This window comes from Macrobrachium nipponense, chromosome 20 (genome assembly GCF_015104395.2).
Source record: "Macrobrachium nipponense isolate FS-2020 chromosome 20, ASM1510439v2, whole genome shotgun sequence".
Taxonomy (NCBI): Eukaryota; Metazoa; Arthropoda; class Malacostraca; order Decapoda; family Palaemonidae; genus Macrobrachium; species Macrobrachium nipponense.
In genome coordinates this window covers 40,154,469-40,175,576 of record NC_061089.1, presented here as the reverse complement: position 1 = coordinate 40,175,576, position 21,108 = coordinate 40,154,469, and the positions used below count along the sequence as shown (strand labels likewise).

At 32.2% G+C, this 21,108-nt stretch overlaps 1 protein-coding gene across 1 annotated transcript in view; it reads left to right on the top strand.

Annotated features, from left to right (window-relative positions):
- LOC135225095 (uncharacterized) overlaps positions 1-2,771 on the top strand; it is a 75,581-nt gene extending 72,810 nt beyond the window's left edge. Inside the window, exons 16-17 of the mRNA XM_064264356.1 lie at positions 210-353; positions 546-2,771. Of these exons, the coding sequence (XP_064120426.1) occupies positions 210-353; positions 546-1,088 (687 nt within the window). The 3' untranslated portion in view covers positions 1,089-2,771. The remainder of the gene's footprint in view (positions 1-209; positions 354-545) is intronic.
- Positions 2,772-21,108: the final 18,337 nt, after the last annotated feature.

Genomic DNA, 21,108 nt, shown 5'->3' with positions numbered 1-21,108 from the left:
CACCGGGTGGTGGCCGAAAGTTTTATGGGCTGTGGCTGAGAGTTTCATGGCCCGTGTTTGAGAGTTTCATACAGCATTATACGCTGTAAAGAAAACTCGATTGCGCCGAATAAATACGGCGCATTTTTTACTAGTTTGTTATTGTGTGACATTGTTAGGTTTATCTTAAAAAATATTATCGAAGTCCTGTTCTCTTTTTCTTGCCTTAGGTTGGTGTTGTTCCATATCCCCAGTTTGCGAGCCAAGGGACCTTACATCCCCATTTACAGTGTTCGTCTGAAGTACAGCTGCAGACGCCAGCCAGAAAAGTACCTCATGTGCCTTACTACACTGACTCTGCTCAGCTTGAACAGGTAAATCACTCATCTTTTTCATGATTGTCTTTCCTCAGTAGTAACATATCGACCACAATACGAATCTGCTGATGATAACTCCGTTATTTTTGTGGGATTGCCTACAATAACGTCTAATATGTTGATATGTAGATTAAGGAACCTTCAATAATTGAGCTTTCATGCTTGGAATATAATTCTAATGTCCACCAGTTTCCTTCAACTCTTGAACAACAACTGGATCCGAAAGAGGGGTATCATGTGCCCAGCCAGACTGGGGAGAAACTTTACCCTTACGATTCCCAGGTGAATACCCCTGGCAAAGACCAGGACGAAGTCTTCCCTCCTTTGTTCCACATCCTCCCAGAGTCGATGTCGAAATCTTCTCAGAGCTTATCTCACTGCAGCATCCATCACTGTCAAAAGGACCACGTCTCAACCCTGGACAGTTCATCTCTCCCGCCGGTGAATCTAGACATGACAAGGAGAGGATCTTTGAAGAGGCTCGCTCAGCAGAGATCCATGTCACCGCAAAGCTTACTTGCCTCTGCCCAGTCTAATCAGTCCATGGAGGACTTGACGAAGAGGCACAGAAAGTACCCGTTGACAGTAGATCTCTTGACAGCTTCTCTGAACAGGGCGAAATACTTTAAGAAAGAGCGCCCGCTCAAGGTTGCAGATTCGCAGTCTTGCCAGCAGTTAATACACACGATTCCGAGCAGCCAAAGAAAAAACAAAATGGAAAGTGCTGTGTGATGGTGTCCATTAGGTGTTGATAAGTAGACGGAAACAGTGAGGCTCGTTAAGGGAAGCGATTTCCAATTCGGTGAAGAGTGAAATCAGTGGCATTGCCTTTGATACTGATGAAATGTATGAACATCGGTAATACTATAATGATCAAATATGAGAAAAACCTTCTTAAATTAGTAAAAAAAAAAATTTACATGAAATAATTAGCAGCACTCATCAATTTCCAGTACGTCGATTTGAAGATACTATACAAATAGAATATTTTCAAAGTCAGTGGCCTGGCAGTGATAAAATCCATATCCTGTGAAAAGGGTACGCAGTAATGGATAAGCCCCTGATTAAATTCGTGCAGTGGAAAATATGATAATGAAAAGTGAAAAGGCGATGATGGTGAATATTATTAAAACAATTACCTCACACCATGCGATTATAATATTAAAAATTTTGGAATTTTGGTATTGTCGTCAGTAGATTTATTAAACTCATTTATTCTAGACCGTCATAATATGCGGAAATTTATCCACATATTGTTTTATGTTATTTCATTCTCGTCTTCTCATATCTTTTCATGTACTTCACCAAAAAAATATGATTTTGCTTTTAAATTTGTGTAATGGGGGTTAGGGGCACCTTAAAGAACGTCTCTTAGACAAGATGGTTTTAGCAGTGACTTATTCCGTTATACTTTAATCAGTATCATTGACTATTCTGTTTACGTAAAGTGGCGTTGTTGTGTTTATGTTCATAGGCGCCAACATAATCAGCGTATTTGCTCATGAATATCAGAATGTTACAGGTCACTTTCGTAATGAACCGCAGTGAAATTACGTTTTAAAATAAAGTACCTTTTTTCTAAGCGATCAAAGAAAAAGCGAGGTGATATCTGACACAAAACTTTGTGCCCAAAGGATGGCAACATTGCCTCAGAAAATAGTGAGATACTTGAAGGTATCCCCCGTCTGTGTGAAATATTTATAATGGAGTGGATACCTATGATACACTAAGATGGAATGGATATGGTATGTGTCTGTAGCCATGTCTCTGTTTAGATTTATGTCATTTGCAGGTTTCTTTTGGGAAGAGAAGATCCTATTTGTACTTAGTAATATATGTAGTGTACTGGTTACGGACTTTGAGCTTTCTAGGCATCACTCTGAAGGCGTTGTATATTTATGTGGATATCTTTTGAAGCGAATGTAGATATTTTTTATGGTCTCAGATATTTGTCTATTTCATTAAAGTAAATTTTAATCATAGGAAAAGGAAACTAATAATTTAGGAGGTAAAATTCATGAATAGATTGGGAAGAAATTTCGAATAAAAAAGAAAAATTCGAATGAAAGTCATAGTAAGTGATGCTGGGAGAACAAAAGTACATTCTTCTCTAAAATCGTGCCAATGTACAAAGAAAATAATTAAGTAAGCTACTGAGTGTTTCATTGACAAAAGGAAACTTGAGTAATTTTACAGCATAAGAATCCTTGTGAGAGTATTTGAGGATTCTATTTGATTAATTATAAACTTGTGCATATGTATATTTACTCAAAGTATATGGTAATATCCTGAGCTGCAAACACACAAGTGTGTTTGTGTGAGTATAAATGTAGAAATATATACAGATATCTTTGTTTATAGAAACTTCGCGTAAACAGGAAAGATATACGTACATGTAAAACAAATATGTTTCATACATACTACATATAATATATATATTATATATATATATAATATATATTATTTATTATATATATAATAATATATTCAATGTATATATATACATATCTATGTGTGTATATATTTATGCCATATATTATATTATATATATATATATATTTAATAGTATATATATAATATAAATATACTAGAATATATTATTATTAAGGCATGTATATATATATATATTTATATATACATATATATATAATATATATATATATATATATACACTGTGTATATCCATACTTATATATATATTATAATATATAATAATATATATATATATATATAGAGTGTGCAGTTATGTGTATAAAAAATTTCCGTAGGTAAATATAAAGTATTCCGGTGATGGTGAAGTGATACAGTAGCTTCATAGACTGATGTTTCTAAAAAAAAATTGTGGAAGAAAATCTAATACTATTTTTATACAGTTTTGCACTTTAGATTTTGAGATGTCTTATATACCTATGAATGTGTGAGCTATTTGTAAGTTCATTCTATATTTGATACCCTGTGTATGGAAAATCGATTCGTCATTTTATATCTTGATGACGTCGTGGACCTTCTTACGTGATTGGCAATAACCGAAGTGTTTCGAAAGCCCATGTCCTCTCTACTATTTGAACGTCATCTAAATTGTCCATCACATAGCATATACACAAGTCGGTGGACCAGATTAACCTTCAGTAATGAACCACGCGCAAGCTGTTAGAGCCCATAGTTACATTGACAATAAGACTTCATTAAAATATCAATATCAAATTCCATATTTGCTTTCGTTGCTTCTCTCTTAAAGCAACATAAAGCTGTTGGATTGACGCGCATGGTGGTATTTGTTTGATATTATTTTATTTGCAGTCGCAGACTTACAAAATAGAAACTAAAACGATGAGGAAAACATTTTGATTGTTAGTTTATTGTGGCTGGATGATGACGAGGACCAAGAGGGCATGATCACATAGACGCCAAACATATTCATGTCGGTGTTTGTAGAGAATTGTTTATGAGTGACCTTCTGAATGTTTTGTTATAAAAAAAAATCTAGTCGTTATCTGTAGTAACAACGCTCACTTTTTTTAAAAAGGACCTCACTTGTTACTCCTTATGAGAAAAGAAACTTTATTATGAGTGAAATAAAAGATGATTACACAGTTACCTGTCTTTGTTACTTCTGTGATTCCGCTCATATGTTGTAGGTCTTAAATAAAGGTTTATATATATTTATTTTCATGTATTGTTTCAGGTCTTCTTTCAACTTCAAACTGCCTTCGGTGACTTTAATAGGCCAGATTTACATAAATAAAAAATGCATAATCTTGATTTTATTTATGCGCAAAGATTACTTTCAGACACTTAGTAAATATAAGGAGTTCACCATAAATTAGTATTAGCTTTCTTTCATGACTTCTTGCTCATGAACGAGCATTTTTGATTGAGAGCATGGATTTTAAATAGCTTACCCTCCAAAATATATGCTTCTTTATATTCTCTTAATTACTACTTACTTCAACTCATAATAATTAATTTGTTGAGTTTTAGCAGTTATCTCTCCATTTATATATAATTTTATTTCTGTAGTTTAAGGGTAAAATACAAGCGAAAAAATCTCCTTTATGATGTTTACTATCTTTCGCCGAATTCATCGTTTCATGACAGATACGAAATTAGTGCTTTCGTAGGATATCTTATTTTTCTGTTGACCACTCATTCAACACTAATCTTCGAATTACAACAATAGCCTTCCTTTGTTCCTCTATAGATTTCTGTATTGGCATCGCTTGAATTTCATTTCTTACTTTAAATTACATCTCTCCAGATATCTTCATATTCCTATCTAGAAGAATATTTATTATGTATTATATATACTATATATATAATATATATATATATATGTGTGTGTGTGTGTGTGTGTGTGTGTGTGTATGTGTGTTTGTGTGTATGCATGCATATATTAATTTCCCTGGATGCCTTTCTGACTGTTTGGGTGTCTGGAGGCTTCTGGGAATTCCAACGGCTTCTGGGAATTCCAAAGGCTTCTGTGAATTCTGAAGGCTTTTGGAATTTCCGGAGGCTTCTGAAGGCTTCTGGAAATTCCGGAGGCTTCTGAAGGCTTCTGGAAATTCCGGAGGCTTCTGAAGGCTTCAAGACAATCTCCAGGTTCTTCGAACCCTTTCGTCTCCGATTTCTTCCCCATAATTTTTTTTTTTTTTTTCATATTGTGCAAGAACTTGGAAGCCCACGTTCTTGGAGCTAAATTCAAAAGGCTACTTGGAATTCCGAAGGCTTCTTGTCCTTCTTGGAGACGAAAGGCTTCGAGAATTTCTTCGGAGAAAGCCCACGTTCTTGAAGGGCAGCGGATCCGACAAGTATCCGTCTAAAGGCGGCTACACAGGACCCTGGAGTCTGGAAAAATTTAAGAAGACGATATAATCCAATGGTTGTTTCTCCAGGAATGCTTCAGGAGCTGAAGGCTACTTCAAAGGAGCCTGGAGTCGTGAAGACGTTTTCAAGAGTACGTTTTAATTCAATCGGCGTTTCTCCAGGAGATGGAAGAATTCTGGGCGGAATGATTGCCAAGATAGATTCTGGATTTCTCCAGAGATATGCAATCCTAACTAACCCAAAATTTTGAACATTAAGTGACCCAACGGTATATAATAAAGGTTGCAGATTTTTGGCTTAGTCTTGTTATTTTCGCTTCGGATGAACTCAGCAGGTATTTCTCGAAATGACAGATAATTTCGGAAGGCACTACTGGTGAGGAACTAGCAAATGCGAGGGACAGCAAGCATCTGCTAATCTACTATATATATATATATATATATATATATATATATATATATATATATATATATATATATATATATATATATATATATATATATATATATATATCATATATATATATATATATAATATATATATATATATATATATATATATAGTATATATTATACATATATATATATATAGTATATATATATACATATATATATATATATATATATATATATATATATATATATATATATATATATATATATATGCAGAAGCCAGGTACTATGTCGTACCTCTAAGCAAATGGGGATACAATCCACAATGAAGTAAATTCCTCTTAGAGTTTAAAATATATAGTTCTTGTATAGGATTAGAGCTTTCGACCATCAACTGTGGTCTTGTTCACTTTAGTGAACAAGACCACAGTTGATGGTCGAAAGCTCTAATCCTATACAAGAACTATATATTTTAAACTACAAGAGGAATTTACTTCATTGCGGATTGTATCCCCATATATATATTTATATATATATATATATATATATATATATATATATATATATATACATATATACATATATATATATATATAACATATATATATATATATATATAGATATATATATATATATAGTATATGTATAGTATGTATGTAGTATGTATGTATGTATGATGTAGATATATATATATATATATATATATATATATATATATATATATATATATATATAACATATATATATATATATATATATATATATATATATATATATATATATATATATATATATATATATATATATATATATATATATATATATATATATATATATACAAAGATGATTGTAAGCTGACATTTGTATATTAGTACAATCATTAGTGCATGTACTATTATGAATGTATTTTTACATACATTATCAAAATCTGTATTTATTTTTATATTTGCAAACACACGTAAGGTTTTATTGAATTATTAACACAATTTAAAGGAATTACTAAGCTCTGTGCATTGGATTTTAAATATTAATTTTACCCAATATTTACAGTTTACATGTTCTTTGTAGCCAAAGCTTCGAAAATAAACGGTTAAGCTTTTAATCCCTTGAACAATCAGTACACCGGTCTAAAGGTGAATTACAAACGCTCTCACACACGATGAAATAAATAGTTTTTAAGTCAGCATTGTAACTTCGGAGTCGCTTGAAAATGCCAGAGTAGCAAAACACAGTTAATGGAAGAAAAGTCTGAGTATATTTCAGCAGAGACTGACGCATGAGAATCGGGAAATAACTCCGACTTTGTGAATATTAATGTAAGAAACCCTTATTTGCCACTAAAGTAGTTGTTTTTAATTAATGTATATATATATATATATATATATATATATATATATATATATATATATATATATATATATATATATATATATATATATATATATATATATATATTATATACACACACACTAGCTGACCAACCCGGTGCTGCCATGGAAAACTGAATGACCACTGTTAAACTCTCTCTCTCTCTCTCTCTCTCTCTCTCTCTCTCTCTCTCATTCTTGTTAAGATAGTTGCTTCAGTTACATTGCCCAGTATATTTGACATTTTACATTTCACCAATTTCACCATTTCTCACCCCTTATACCTATCAGGGCTGAACTTGGACTTCAAGGGCATCGGGAGTGTCACTATTCATCTCAACAACCTCAAAAATTATGAATTTGACACTAATATCTGTCGTTTTCGGTTAATTTTTACTTGTTGTCCCCTTCGTACCTCTCCTTCCACCCCCAACCTATCAGGGCTGAAGCTAGACTGATGGGCATCAGGAGAGTCACTATTCTTCTCTTCGACCTCAAATACTATGTATTAGACTCTAATATCTGTATTTTTTGGTTATTTTTTCATGTCACCCCCTTCCTGTCACTTCCCACCCCTCCTAATGGGTGTGAACTGTACTTAAAGAAAGGGTATCAGGAGTGTCACTGTTCATTCCATCGACCTCAAAAACTATGGATTAGATGCTAATATCTGTTGTTTTCTGTTATTTTTACACGTCACCCCCTTCCTACCCCTTCTCAACTCCCCTTCCTAGGGCTAAACTTGGACTTGTAGGGTGTCGGGAGTGTAACCATTCATCTCAGCAACCTAGTAAACTATAGAATAAACACATATATCTGTCGTTTTTGGTTATTTTTAGTTGTCATCTTCTTCCTACCCCTCTCTCACCCCTCCTTCCTATCAGAGCTGAATAAGGATTTAAAGGGCGTCAGGAGTGTCGCTATTCTTCTTAGCAACCTCGAAAACTATGGATTAAATTAATATATGTTGTTTTTCTTATTAGTTTTTTACATGCAACCCTCTTCTCAACTCCCTCCCAATGGGGCTGCACTGGGACTTGAAGGTCATTGGGAGTGTCACTTTTCTTCTCAGTGACCCTGAAAACTGTATATTAGACACTAATATCTGTTGTTTTTGGCTACTTTTCAATTTCGCCCCCTTCCCACAACCCATTTTGGTGGCAGTGCAGTGATATGTAACCCTGCATCCCATCCCCTGTGTTCCTTTCCAGATAATAAGTCGCATGTATGCCAGGTTTGGTTTAAATGTTCTTAATTCTTTTCAAAGAGTATGTGGCATACACACATGTACACATACATGCACACAGATATATATATATATATATATATATATATATATATATATAGATATATATATATATATATATATATATATATAAGAGATCCTCACGTGAAAATGAAAGTAGGTAGCAAGACTTCCAACTTTTATTCCAAAGTCATCTTTAGGGTACTGAACAATTTTAAGAGAACAACTTACACATGAAAGCAACATGAGGCCCCGTGTTGCTTTCTTGTGCAAGTTCTCTTAAAATTGTTCAGTACCCTGAAGATGACTTTGGAATAAAAGTTGGAAGTCTTGCTACTTCCTTCTTTCATTTTCACGTGAGGATCTCTTATATACTTCACCACGGGTCCTTTGTGGAATTGCAAGATATATATATATATATATATATATATATATATATATATATATATATATATATATATATATATATATATAATGTGTGTATCTATGTATCCATATGTGTATGTATGTATATATATTGGCGTGTATGTGGATGTAGGTATATATGCATGTACATATAGATATACCTCAAAGCCACATAGAAGGGGTATGAGCATCTCTTATAGGAGTATGCTGAATGCACTAAACAGTAAGAATAAAATGGAAAATTCGAAGTCTGTTTCAGTAGATTTGTTGAGAACGTGTCTATTTTCGCTAACCGTTGCAGATAACACTAGACCTCTCTCGTTTTCAGCTTATAATTTTAGTTTATTATCGTACATATTACCAATTCAGTGCTATCGCTTTTACTTAAACTGACTCCAGAGAGTAATATACATAATTTATATATATATATATATATATATATATATATATATATATATATATATATATATATAAGAGATCCTCACGTGAAAATGAAAGTAGGTAGCAAGACTTCCAACTTTTATTCCAAAGTCATCTTTAGGGTACGGAACAATTTTAAGAGAACAACTTACACATGAAAGCAACATGAGGCCCCGTGTTGCTTTCTTGTGCAAGTTCTCTTAAAATTGTTCAGTACCCTGAAGATGACTTTGGTAATAAAAGTTGGAAGTCTTGCTACTTCCTTCTTTCATTTTCACGTGAGGATCTCTTATATACTTCACCCACGGGTCCTTTGTGGAATTGCAAGATATATATATATATATATATATATATATATATATATATATATATATATATAATATATATATATATATATAATGTGTGTATCTATGTATCCATATGTGTATGTATGTATATATATTGGCGTGTATGTGGATGTAGGTATATATGCATGTACATATAGATATACCTCAGAGCCACATAGAAGGGGTATGAGCATCTCTTATAGGAGTATGCTGAATGCACTAAACAGTAAGAATAAAATGGAAAATTCGAAGTCTGTTTCAGTAGATTTGTTGAGAACGTGTCTATTTTCGCTAACCGTTGCAGATAACACTAGACCTCTCTCGTTTTCAGCTTATAATTTTAGTTTATTATCGTACATATTACCAATTCAGTGCTATCGCTTTTACTTAAACTGACTCCAGAGAGTAATATACATAATTTATTGCGGTGGGAATACCGGTACGGTCCGTGTTTGAGCGGTTTAATTGCACCTTGATTCATGAGTTGGTAAAAACGTATAACGTAATTATTATGCATGATCATTACTTTTTGTATTCAACATACGTAAAAATAATACATCCAACTGTTACAAGGAGAAGTCTATACAAGCGGAAATTGGAAATAACATTTGCAAGAAAATGAATAGCACCAATGAAGAAAAAATTACACTAGTTTTAGAATGGTGAAAAGAAGGCCTAATTTTATACTTGATTTAAAAAAAAACATAAGGTTAGTATATTTAGATTTGTACGCTTTGTACGTAACAGAATCAGTGTTGCCTTTTGTTCAAAACTTTGTTTACATTTCTTATGTAGTGACTTTATAGCTTATTTCTTCGGGGTGCTGTTAAATCAAAGCAAAACACTTTTTCGCCTCTTTAGTGAATTAATGAGATTTCAGCTTTCACATTTTAACGTTCCATCACAGATTTACATATGACAAATTGGTGAAATCCTATTTCTACCTTGCAGGAAACTAGCTTAATTGCTCAATAAACTCAGGCTTTTTGAAGTGATAAAAGTTATTGATTAACTAACTAATCTGATGCTAATCACTAAAACAACAAAGGAAAATTTGCTATTAACGAAAATCCGTGTTGCTTTTGCTTTCACTTCGCTGCTTTAGGTTTTTCCTGATAATGTCGAGTAAACATTTCATGTTTCTAAAACCGGAGAGCAAATAAAGTCCCGGAACAAAAAAAGTTTCATGAAAAAACATAAAACAATATTTCGAAAAGGAGACGCTGGAGAGAGAGAAGACCGAGAGAGAGGAGAGAGAGAGAGAGAGAAGAGAGAGGAGCGAGAGAGAGAGAGAGAGAGAGAGAGAGAGAGAGAGAGGAGAGAGAGAGAGAGAGAGAGAGAGAGAGAGAGAGAGAGAGAGAGAGAGCGTCCGACTTACGTGAGGAAATAGAAAAGTTGTGGCATTTTCTGATTTTGAGTTCGAGAGCGTTCACGGAAACAAGATTTGCAATCACTGTCCGTTTGTTCAAGAAATAAAAAAAAATTAACTTACATTTCCTGCATTGCCATTAAATTTGTAAGCGCAATAAGTAATAATAGAATGCGCATTGGGATAGTGGGGCCATTACCACAATTGTACACAATTCTTTTGCATACTGTACTTTAAGATAAAGTTAATTTGAAGTATTTACATATATATATATATATATATATATATATATATATATATATATATATATATATATATATATATATATATATGAGAGAGAGAGAGAGAGATTTTACACACATCCTTCTCGGATACACATGCAGCATTTTACTTACAAAGCGAACTCATCAATTAAAACATATAAACAATATAGTAGAAAATGCACTTAAAGAAACAATCACAATATGTATAACTTGTAACCATTCAGCGCACAAACATGGCAGAAACATGTATACACAAATGAGAGGCTCGCAGTTTGGAGAGTCCGTTTCGTGCGATCGATGCAAGTAGCGAGAACTACTACAGAGAGGAACCACAGTGAACTATTACAGAGAGCTACGAAGAGAGCAAATCCGTCTTGGCGTCTCTTAGAATCCGGCGAAGTCTCGGGAGGCTGATAAAGAAAGTCGGGACATGATGCTGTTCTCGATTTTAAATCCCTCATCACAGTTATGAAAGGTTTCTCTTCTTTTTCTCTCTCTCTCTCCTTTATCCTCTATGTTATTTACTTGCTGTTTTAATGATACCTCTTATCAAAGCTCCGTCTAGAAATAGGTTTACGTTGATATTAAAGCGTGTGCGCTTCTGTTTATATGAATGAGGAAAATTGTACTCAGTTACTTGGATTGTGTTTCTTGCCTTCAGAATCAGAGTTAAAAAACATTTACTGGTAATGAGCTTTAAATTATCCGCATGATGAATGTTTTATTTACGATTCTTTCGGAAATATTGACGGAAAATGCTTAGGAATCTTACCTTTGAAACGACATTCTTGAATTCCATCAGTACTTTCAGGGTATTTGCTCATGAAGTGAATTACTTTCAGGGGTTTTTAAAATTCTCGTTGGTCGTTCTTTAAGATTAGCACTCATAGCGAGATTTGATATAAACGTTTACTTCATCCCGGTTGGTCTGTGAGGTTACTAAGCGTTATATTGAAAGAGTATACCTTCCATGTTCTTTGAAACAACAACTCCTGATGGAGTATGTTATCAAGATGATTTGCATCGGAGATTTAATCGCTATTTTCTTTGGAAAGGAGAATTATGTTCCCGTCTCGAAATCATCAAAAGTACCAGACATAGCAACAATGACTTAACACACTGATTCATTCACATACACACACACAGGTGTGTGTATATATATATATATATATATATATATATATATATATATATATATATATATATACCTATATACATGCATACATATATGTGTATGTAAGTATGTAATTATGTATTATTTATATATATATATAATATATATATATATATATATATATATATATTATGTACAAAATGAAACGTATTTCATGTTCTCTAATATAATTTCCTCACGCAGTCTTGTTTGCTGGGCTGAATGAGGTGATTTTCACAGTCACTCTGGTGTGTTCTATTCATGCATGACTGTTGTATGGTAATTTGTGTCTATGGGCTTTATTCCGTCATTTTAAGTTAATTTGCATAATGGCCTTAACTGTTGATGGGGCGTCTTACGAACCAAGACAAGCAATGATTCTCTGGAACTAATCTTTGTTTTGGCTTCCGAGGTAACGAGTGAGTCGGCGGCAAACCGTCGGCAGTGAATTCTGCTACTTCGACTTGAACTGTGGCTTCAGATATATTGACCTGACGGGTTCATTTGTACAACGGTTTTTTTTCTTTCTTTCTTTCTTTTTAACCGTGAGTGCTGTGCTGCAATGATTGTGTTTAACGGACTCGTTACAGGGAAGATGGCTAAGCTACAAATGGAACCTTTAGGTCTTTGTGTATTTATTTGTGAAATGGCCCTTCGCTAAATAGTGGTTCACTCAACCCCCTCCCCCCCTCTTGACTCTGTGCATTGATTTGTAAAATGGCCCTTCACTAAATAGTGGTTCACTTAACACCTCCACCCCCCACCCACCCACCCTCTTGACTCTGAATACCTAAAAAGTATGATATAGTATCTTTGTAAGGATAAGTAACCTAAAACCATTTTCATGCCTATGAACCGAAGCTACTAAAGTTATGGATTGTATTGGACGGTTCATGTCTAGCCCCTTATACGGATGGCATTGTTTTCCGCTGGTAGGCAAATAGTTTTGGTGTTATTGAGATATATTTATATTGATTTTGAGAATATTTGAATTTTGTGGTCCCTCTTTAATCAATACCGTAGGTGTGGTAGGCTTTGCTGGATGCAGTGACGACCGTAATCGTAATTTGTAATTTGACGTTGGTTTATCCTCCATTGGTAATGAAGGATATTTATGTGCGTATTACCCATAGATATTATGTGTGTTGAAGTGTTCATATTAAAGTTGCTGTTTTTCGAATATTTATTTCAAAGTTTTCGTGTTAGTCATGCAACAGTAAGGACTGTTTATGATGCAGAGTCGGTAGCCCGATGAATAGAAAGGTCATTTGATACTAAAGAGGAACTAGGATACGGAATTACTTAGTTATAGAACTACTGAATGGGTTTTCGTATTTTACCTAACCTTCATGTTTCAGCACCTAAAAATTATATTGAGCTTCGCCGATTTTCTGCGTCCCGACCATGACAGCTTGCCGTCAGGTGATGCATGTGGAGGTTAGTAACTTAGTCGTTAGTTCGGGAAGTGCTTGGTAGAGTCGGAGTCAGGGGGAGGGGGAGGGACCTGTTTTGCTTGGTGTCATTTTCTTAATTTTTGTTCGGTATTATTTGTTTTATAATTGGATGTTTTCCTCATTAGAGCGTTTTTGCACGGTGTTTTGTTTAACTATTTTGCATGGTTACTTATTTGGTAAACTTTGTTTTGTTTTTGTGAATATGAATGTTATAATTATTTTAGTCCACTTGATTGGGAAGATCAAGGTAAATTCTGATTACTTTATCATTGAAAGGACCAGGAATTTGTTGCATTTTTTCAAGAATACTTTTAACAGGATGTCTGGTCTTAGAACATTACTCTCAAAACGCAAGGTTATCAGGAATATTTATAATCATATCGAGTCTTTCTCGACTCTCAGTGCTGAGCAGAAACATTCTGAAAGAGTGTACCGTACTCCTGAATCATAAAAGGCTACTTACTCAACTGAATGGTAAGATTGCTTCCTTCAGAATTTGCATAAGGAGTTAAATAGTTAAACGTGGATACTAGGGAGGCAAAGATTGTAACCTGTGTTGAATATTTTGATAGGATATAATATTGACTTCTTCGCCTAGAGGTGCTAAGTCTTCTTAAATAGCCCATAGCTCCATTGCCAAAGTTCGGTAGTGCGGACGGAGATTTAATTAGGTTTATTTCAGAGTTTGAAAGCACTACCCAATCCTTTAATTATCCGGACAGAGACGTGTTACTTCTCTTGAGACAGCAGGTAAAAGGAAGAGCTAGAGTTCTTTTTATTTCTTTGGGAGCTAACAAACAGGCGTATGAGGACCGCAAAGACTTGCTTAAGTTAGCCTTTGCCTCGAGTAGTTCGCAAGACTTCTACTACAAAGATTTTGATGGGTTTAAGACTGGGGAACCTAATGACCCTTTTAAGTTTATTTACATTTTATGGACAAAAGGTAGAGATATTATTCAATACTTTGAGTGGAATGGCCTTAATGTAAAGTTTAAGAGGCAATTAATTCAGATTACTACAAAGACTTGTCCTCCTGTTCAGGAAATATTGGACAATTTCTTTATTGCCTATGAGAGGGATGAAAATTGTTTGTAAAGTGGTTTCTCTACATACTCTGCCATCTAAAGTAAAGCAGAAAGCCACAAGTTAAGCTATTATGATATTACCTGATGTTGCGAAGTAATACTGTTCACTTTGTGTCGCTGATAAAAATAATCATTCTATTTTTAAATGCAAACGTTATGAAACTCCGAATTCACATGACTTGATATTGTGAAGATAAATTTTTAAATAAGCTTAAACCATTTTAAACTAAGACAAAAAAAGTACCTATAACGTAATACAGTTTCACTTAATATATAGTTTGGGAGGCACGAGATAAAAAGCGTTTTGAATTACATATCCAAACATATGGTAGATGGGGATTTCAAAACACATCTTTAGATAAAAAAATGGCCGGATGGAAAGGTATTTCACATATCTTTAGTTATAACAATGACCGGATTAAAAGGTATTTCAAAACATCTTTAGTTATAAATATGACCGGATAAAAAGGTATTTCAAAACATCTTTAGTTATAAATATGACCGGATAAAAAGGTATTTCAAAACATATCTTTAGATATAAACATGATAGGATAAAATTAAAATTAGTAGGAGAGATATACAGAGAGAAACTGAGAAAAAGACTACTGACGTCCTTGCTGTGTTACGCATGATAGTTATTTTGCGATATGTGACTTCATTTTACTGTTCATTTAAGGAGGCAGTGCATATTCAGCATACAGCTTTTCTGCTCACACCTATTTTCTATTCATGTAAAAAAAGAGCCATTTACATTTTGTTTTTTTGTTTTTTTTTCTGCATGTGATCTTTGAGATTCACAGGAATAGACGGTCTTTCTTTATAAATACTTCTCTTCCACAGGTATGAATAGTTTGCATGTTTTATGATTCAAATCAATGTTGAATGTCGTACGTTGGAATACCGAGCAGTGGTGAGTAATATCAACTTTAAATTGTGTCCTTGTAAGAGTAGCCATCTTGTGAGATTTTTTCCCTTTAGATTTTTCACCTTCTCTCTTTTTTTTTTCTTTTTTTTCGTTTGATGTGTTTTGTTTCCATATGTTTTTTTTTTTAGTTTAGGCTATGCCTTACAAACTTTATATGACCTGTAGTTCATTAGTTACCCATTCATGGTATTTCCTTGAAGCATAAACATTGTACGATATATCGCATTTATCTCATTTTGCTTAGTATTTATCCACTGAGAATAAAATTTTACTAAGAGCAGAATTTAAAGAATGTGTTCTGCGTTCTTCAAGAAAAAAAAAATTTTTTTTTCCTATAACATTTGAGCTCTGAACTGACAAAAAAGTTTTCACAGCTACAAATAATTATTTTAACCGTAACTTATTTTGAAACTAGTCGAAGGATTTTAACATTTCTGCAGAATTTCCTTTGTTCTATAAAGCTGCTGAAGTCATAGGATAGAGGATCGTAAATTCATTGTGATCAAATCTTTTACGAAAAGATCTGTTTTCGTTGTAGAGTAAACTTATCAATAGACTACCTTTCCTTATCTTCCACGGGAAAGGAATAAAAGTGCTACATTAAATAATGTTGATAAACGTGTACTAACGAAGGTAAAAGTTTCAGTTACAAAACGATTGACTAAAATGAAAGTTTTAAGACAACTTTAAATCAGTTAGTTTCTTTTCAAGTATTGCTAACCTTATTTCATCCACTTTTTTCAATTCGTTTAAAAGTATCGTATAATGTTCTTGCGAGAACAGTTGCATGAGTAATCGCCTAGAAGTTCAAATCGATCGTGGTAACAGGTTACGTCACATTTATTTTCCTTTTTTCTGCCTCATCTATTTATTTTTTTCTATTCCTTAAGATCGAGTCATTTCAGGATGAGATAAAGAGACTAGGAAAGTATAAGAAATACATTTGATCAAATGAAGTTAATTATCACTTTTGTTTTCCTGGTCTCATTGTGACCCATGAATACTCATATCAAACTCCAAATTTGCAAATTTGCAAGCGTCACAGGTTTCAACTTTAGATGACGATTCTTACCACCTTACCATGTCGCACCGATTTTGAAACCGGTGGTATTGCGAATATTAAGGTTATTGGCAAAGAGTAATTAATGTTTACTCTTCAGATTACTGGGTAAACATAGCTTGAATTCATTTCATTGGCTGAAGCTCCATTTTTAGATATATATAGGAAATACATGACTTAATTTGTTCAATAATGTATTGAAGCAGAAATCGGTCGTTGAAAAAATGGATGATTAATGAAATTTTTACTCCCAAGAGTGAATTATTAATATGAAGTCATTACTCCCATTTGAAACGTTAAATTTTATGAATTAGAGGGCACTTCTATTATGACCTGACGGCTAGCATAGAATTTTCTGAGCCTAATTCCAGGATGACATCAAATTAATTATGAACCTAATAGATGACTTCTACAACCATCGAGTGGTAGGATTAATAGGAAGGCTTCTTTTTTATCGAAATCACTAGGATCCGAAATGCGAAAAAACTTCGGGAGAGATTGATGGCCATACTGATTCCTTATGATATTGTCGTATTTGAAAAAGGTTTTTATTGCTAAGGTTTTTGATGTTTTGATGCTAGGATGTTCTGAGCGAGAACTGAACAACATTTCCATTAAAATTAAATGAAAAATATCGTTAGCGGTATACAATGTTTTATGAAAAATAATCATGCAAGATTTTTAATAACCCTACAAATATGTAAAAAGTGAAAATACCGTAGTGTTTTACTTAAAACAAAATATATTTCTAAATGAGAGACATTGTTCATTTGAACTTTCCCGGTGAAGGCGTTAAATAACAGATGGGTTTTTCTAAGTTTCCTCGTCACCATTAAATGTCGAGATCGGAGGTAAAAGTTTTATTTCTATAAAAGTTTGATTTATTTATTTTGAGATCTCAGTATTACTGTGATGTAAGTACTGGAAAATCAGATATCGAATCAGTGAAATGTATATATGTGAGTGTGTGTGAGAGAGAGGGCGGGTGTTTGTATATACATGTTCGTTGAAGATAGATCCAAGTTAAAGATTTTCAATTTGGACTTTAGAAGAAAGAAAGAATGAACTAAAAAAGCGTGAGCCTTGTTTTGTTAGTTTTTTTGAGCAACAATAGTGTGGTTGTATATTCATATAAAATTCTGGTGTTATGGCAATAATTATGCATTTTGCGTAAACTAATTGTCTATCTCTCGCCGTAGATTTTTGAAATTCCACCATATTTCAAGTTTTGTATTCTACATTTTAAGTGTTCCATTTGTAAACCCAAGAGCAAGGGAAAACAATATAAACATTCAAAAACCTTTCATTTTTATATTTTCGCGGGTATTTGCTCAACAGAAGGAAATATGTATCAAGATTGTTTGTTAAAAGCAACTACCGTAATACTTTTTAAGTTCAGATAGGAGTGGTTCTTTAAACGGCAGTGAGGATTACGGACAAATGTAGGACGCCAAACACAGTTCTTTTTTTTTTTATTCAAATAAAAATTTGTATCCGCAATACACAATACACATCAGATGCATAAAACCTTATCGATATCATTTTGAGCTTATAAAGTGGGAAAACGGAGCTATATATATATATATATATATATATTATATTATAATATAGATATATTATATATATATTATTATATTATATATATAGGTTATATTTATATATATATATATACTATATAATATATATATATATATTTATATATATATATATATATATATATATAGATTATATATAATATATATAATATATATATATATATATCTATATTATATATCTATATATATATATATATATATATATATATATATATATATATATATAGTATATATATATATATATATATATACACTATGTACTATATAGATAGATTTATATATATTTATATATAATAATATATATATATATATATATATATATAATATAATATATATATATATATATATGTACATACATATATATATATATATATATATACTCTATATATATATATATATATATATATATATATATATATATAATATATATTTTATAATATATATATATATATATATATATATATATATATATATATAATCTTTATATATATATATTATATATATAATATATTATATATTATATATATATATATTATACACTATAGTACCTATATATAGAAGATATATATATATATATATATTATAGTATATATATATATATATATATATATATATATATATAATAAATATATATATCGATTATCTATATATATGTATATATATATATATATATATATATATAATGTACATAATATATATATATATATATATATTATATATATAATATTATATTATACAATATATTACATATAATAATAATATTAATATCTATATATATATCTATATATATTATATATATATATATATATATATTATATATGTGTGTGTGTGTATATATATATGTTTATGTGTATTTTGTGTATGTTTATTGGTTATTTTTACGTTTATAAGTAGTCTAAGCAATATCTCTAGATCTCCAAAAAATAGTTAAAACAACAACACGCAGTAAAATTTATTTCTGAAAATTCAAGAGTGTCTAATCATTTCCTAAGGTATTCTTCAGCGTATGAAACGGAAATTTGATATTTCCTCGTTATAGTTCATTTTTTATTTCCTCTAAATATATCGGAGTCTTGAGAACAGGCAGTCCGCTAATGCAAAAGCAATTCCTGATGATTGGAAAATAAATTATTTACAATATACCACTTCTTAAATCTATATAATCTTTTTCATGGTATTTAGTGATGTATTAATTTTTTGTGGGGAGGATGGGTGGGAGGGAGGCGGAGAGACAGGGTTTCTACTTTATGGCCCTACGTTCAGGATAGTTGCTTTTAGTCGTCATTGGCAGAATATTCTCAAGTAAAACATTTATGTATTTTATTCATATAGTAGAATTTACTGAGCATATTATTATTGACAGTATTTTGTGAGGAGTGAAATCTTGCATGAACAAGGTCATTTCACTTGTTATCCAGTTATTTATTTGAAGCCAACGCTTCTCTAATTTCACAGAAATTGAAAATAGATTTGCATAATAACTCAAGCTCAGGTTATTTTTGCCTTATTTAAAAAATGAAAATTTTCTTACGAAAAACTATCAACATAGATTTTAATTGAAAATGTTTTTAAAAACGTAGAAAATGGATAGAAAAATTGGTGGAAAAAGACTGCTGTGGCTGTCATAGAAGCTTCATTATTATTATTATTATTATTTTTATTTCATCAGTAAGGACACACCAAAAAGCAATAAAAGCAGCAGTGACGTATCACGACCCTGGTTGTGAAATATAGAAAGAATAGTTCTAAAAAAATGGAATCAATTGCCGGAAATAAATTAGAAACCGGGAAATGTTGTCACCGACGAATCCATAGGCTAGAAAAGTTCTGATGATAACCCTCTCTCTCTCTCTCTCTCTCTCTCTCTCTCTCTCTCTCTCTCTCTCTCTCTCTCTCTCTCTCTCTGTCACGTACTTATTACTTTTATCTCTGTTTTTATTATATCTGCTCCATACAACAGTTGAACCATCATACAACTGGACAACCGTTTACCTCCTCAAGATATATCCGATAAAGACACATCACCCTTAACAACTGCAATTTAAAGTTTGAATTTGAATAACAAACATATTTAAGCCTTCATACCACGCATTGTCTATCATACGTGGTCCATCTCGGCTTTTGGTAATATTGTCCTTTATTCCTGCATATCGAATCTTAACCTTAGTAATTTCTTATTCAGCCACCTTGGGGGATCCCTTTTTTTGAGAATGAGGACTGCCATACATTCCTAAAACCAAAGAACCTCTCTTGGGAGTTTTGTTCCTTCCGGAAATTAGCATTTTATGTTGACGAAAAGTTGTAATTTCATATTAAATCAATACTACCCCCATTTCCGTATAATGTTAAACCAATATTACCACCACGTCAATCTTTGAAGTAAAATTTGCCTTTATAGGATTCTTCTTCTTACTAGAAATCATATATGTAGGCTCCTCTAAGACACCTGAAAAGAAACAACAAACATTAACAAATATAGAAAAAGGCCCCTTTCAAGTTTTCTGGGCATAAAATACGAAGAATAATTCTCTTAATTAATATATGTAACAGTTATATAAAAAAGGTTTTGTGATAGAAATCTGATGAAAATACACAAGCTTATCATTTCTGCAACGCGTTGCCTCCGGCTCTGTAGAAAAGACAATATGTATTCAGCTCCTTCACATGGAGGCAGAATTCTGCTTTTCTCATTGTTGAGGAAAAGCAAGCAATGATAATCTCCACTTTTCCGTTGTTGGCTATATATAGGCCAGGGCATATTTCGGCTCACATATCATGTTCAGTCGAAGAGTAAGTGGGCTGGATTTGATGTGCATCATTTTCCCCATTATTCCTTCAAACGGAAGATTTCCTTATTTTGAGAATCAT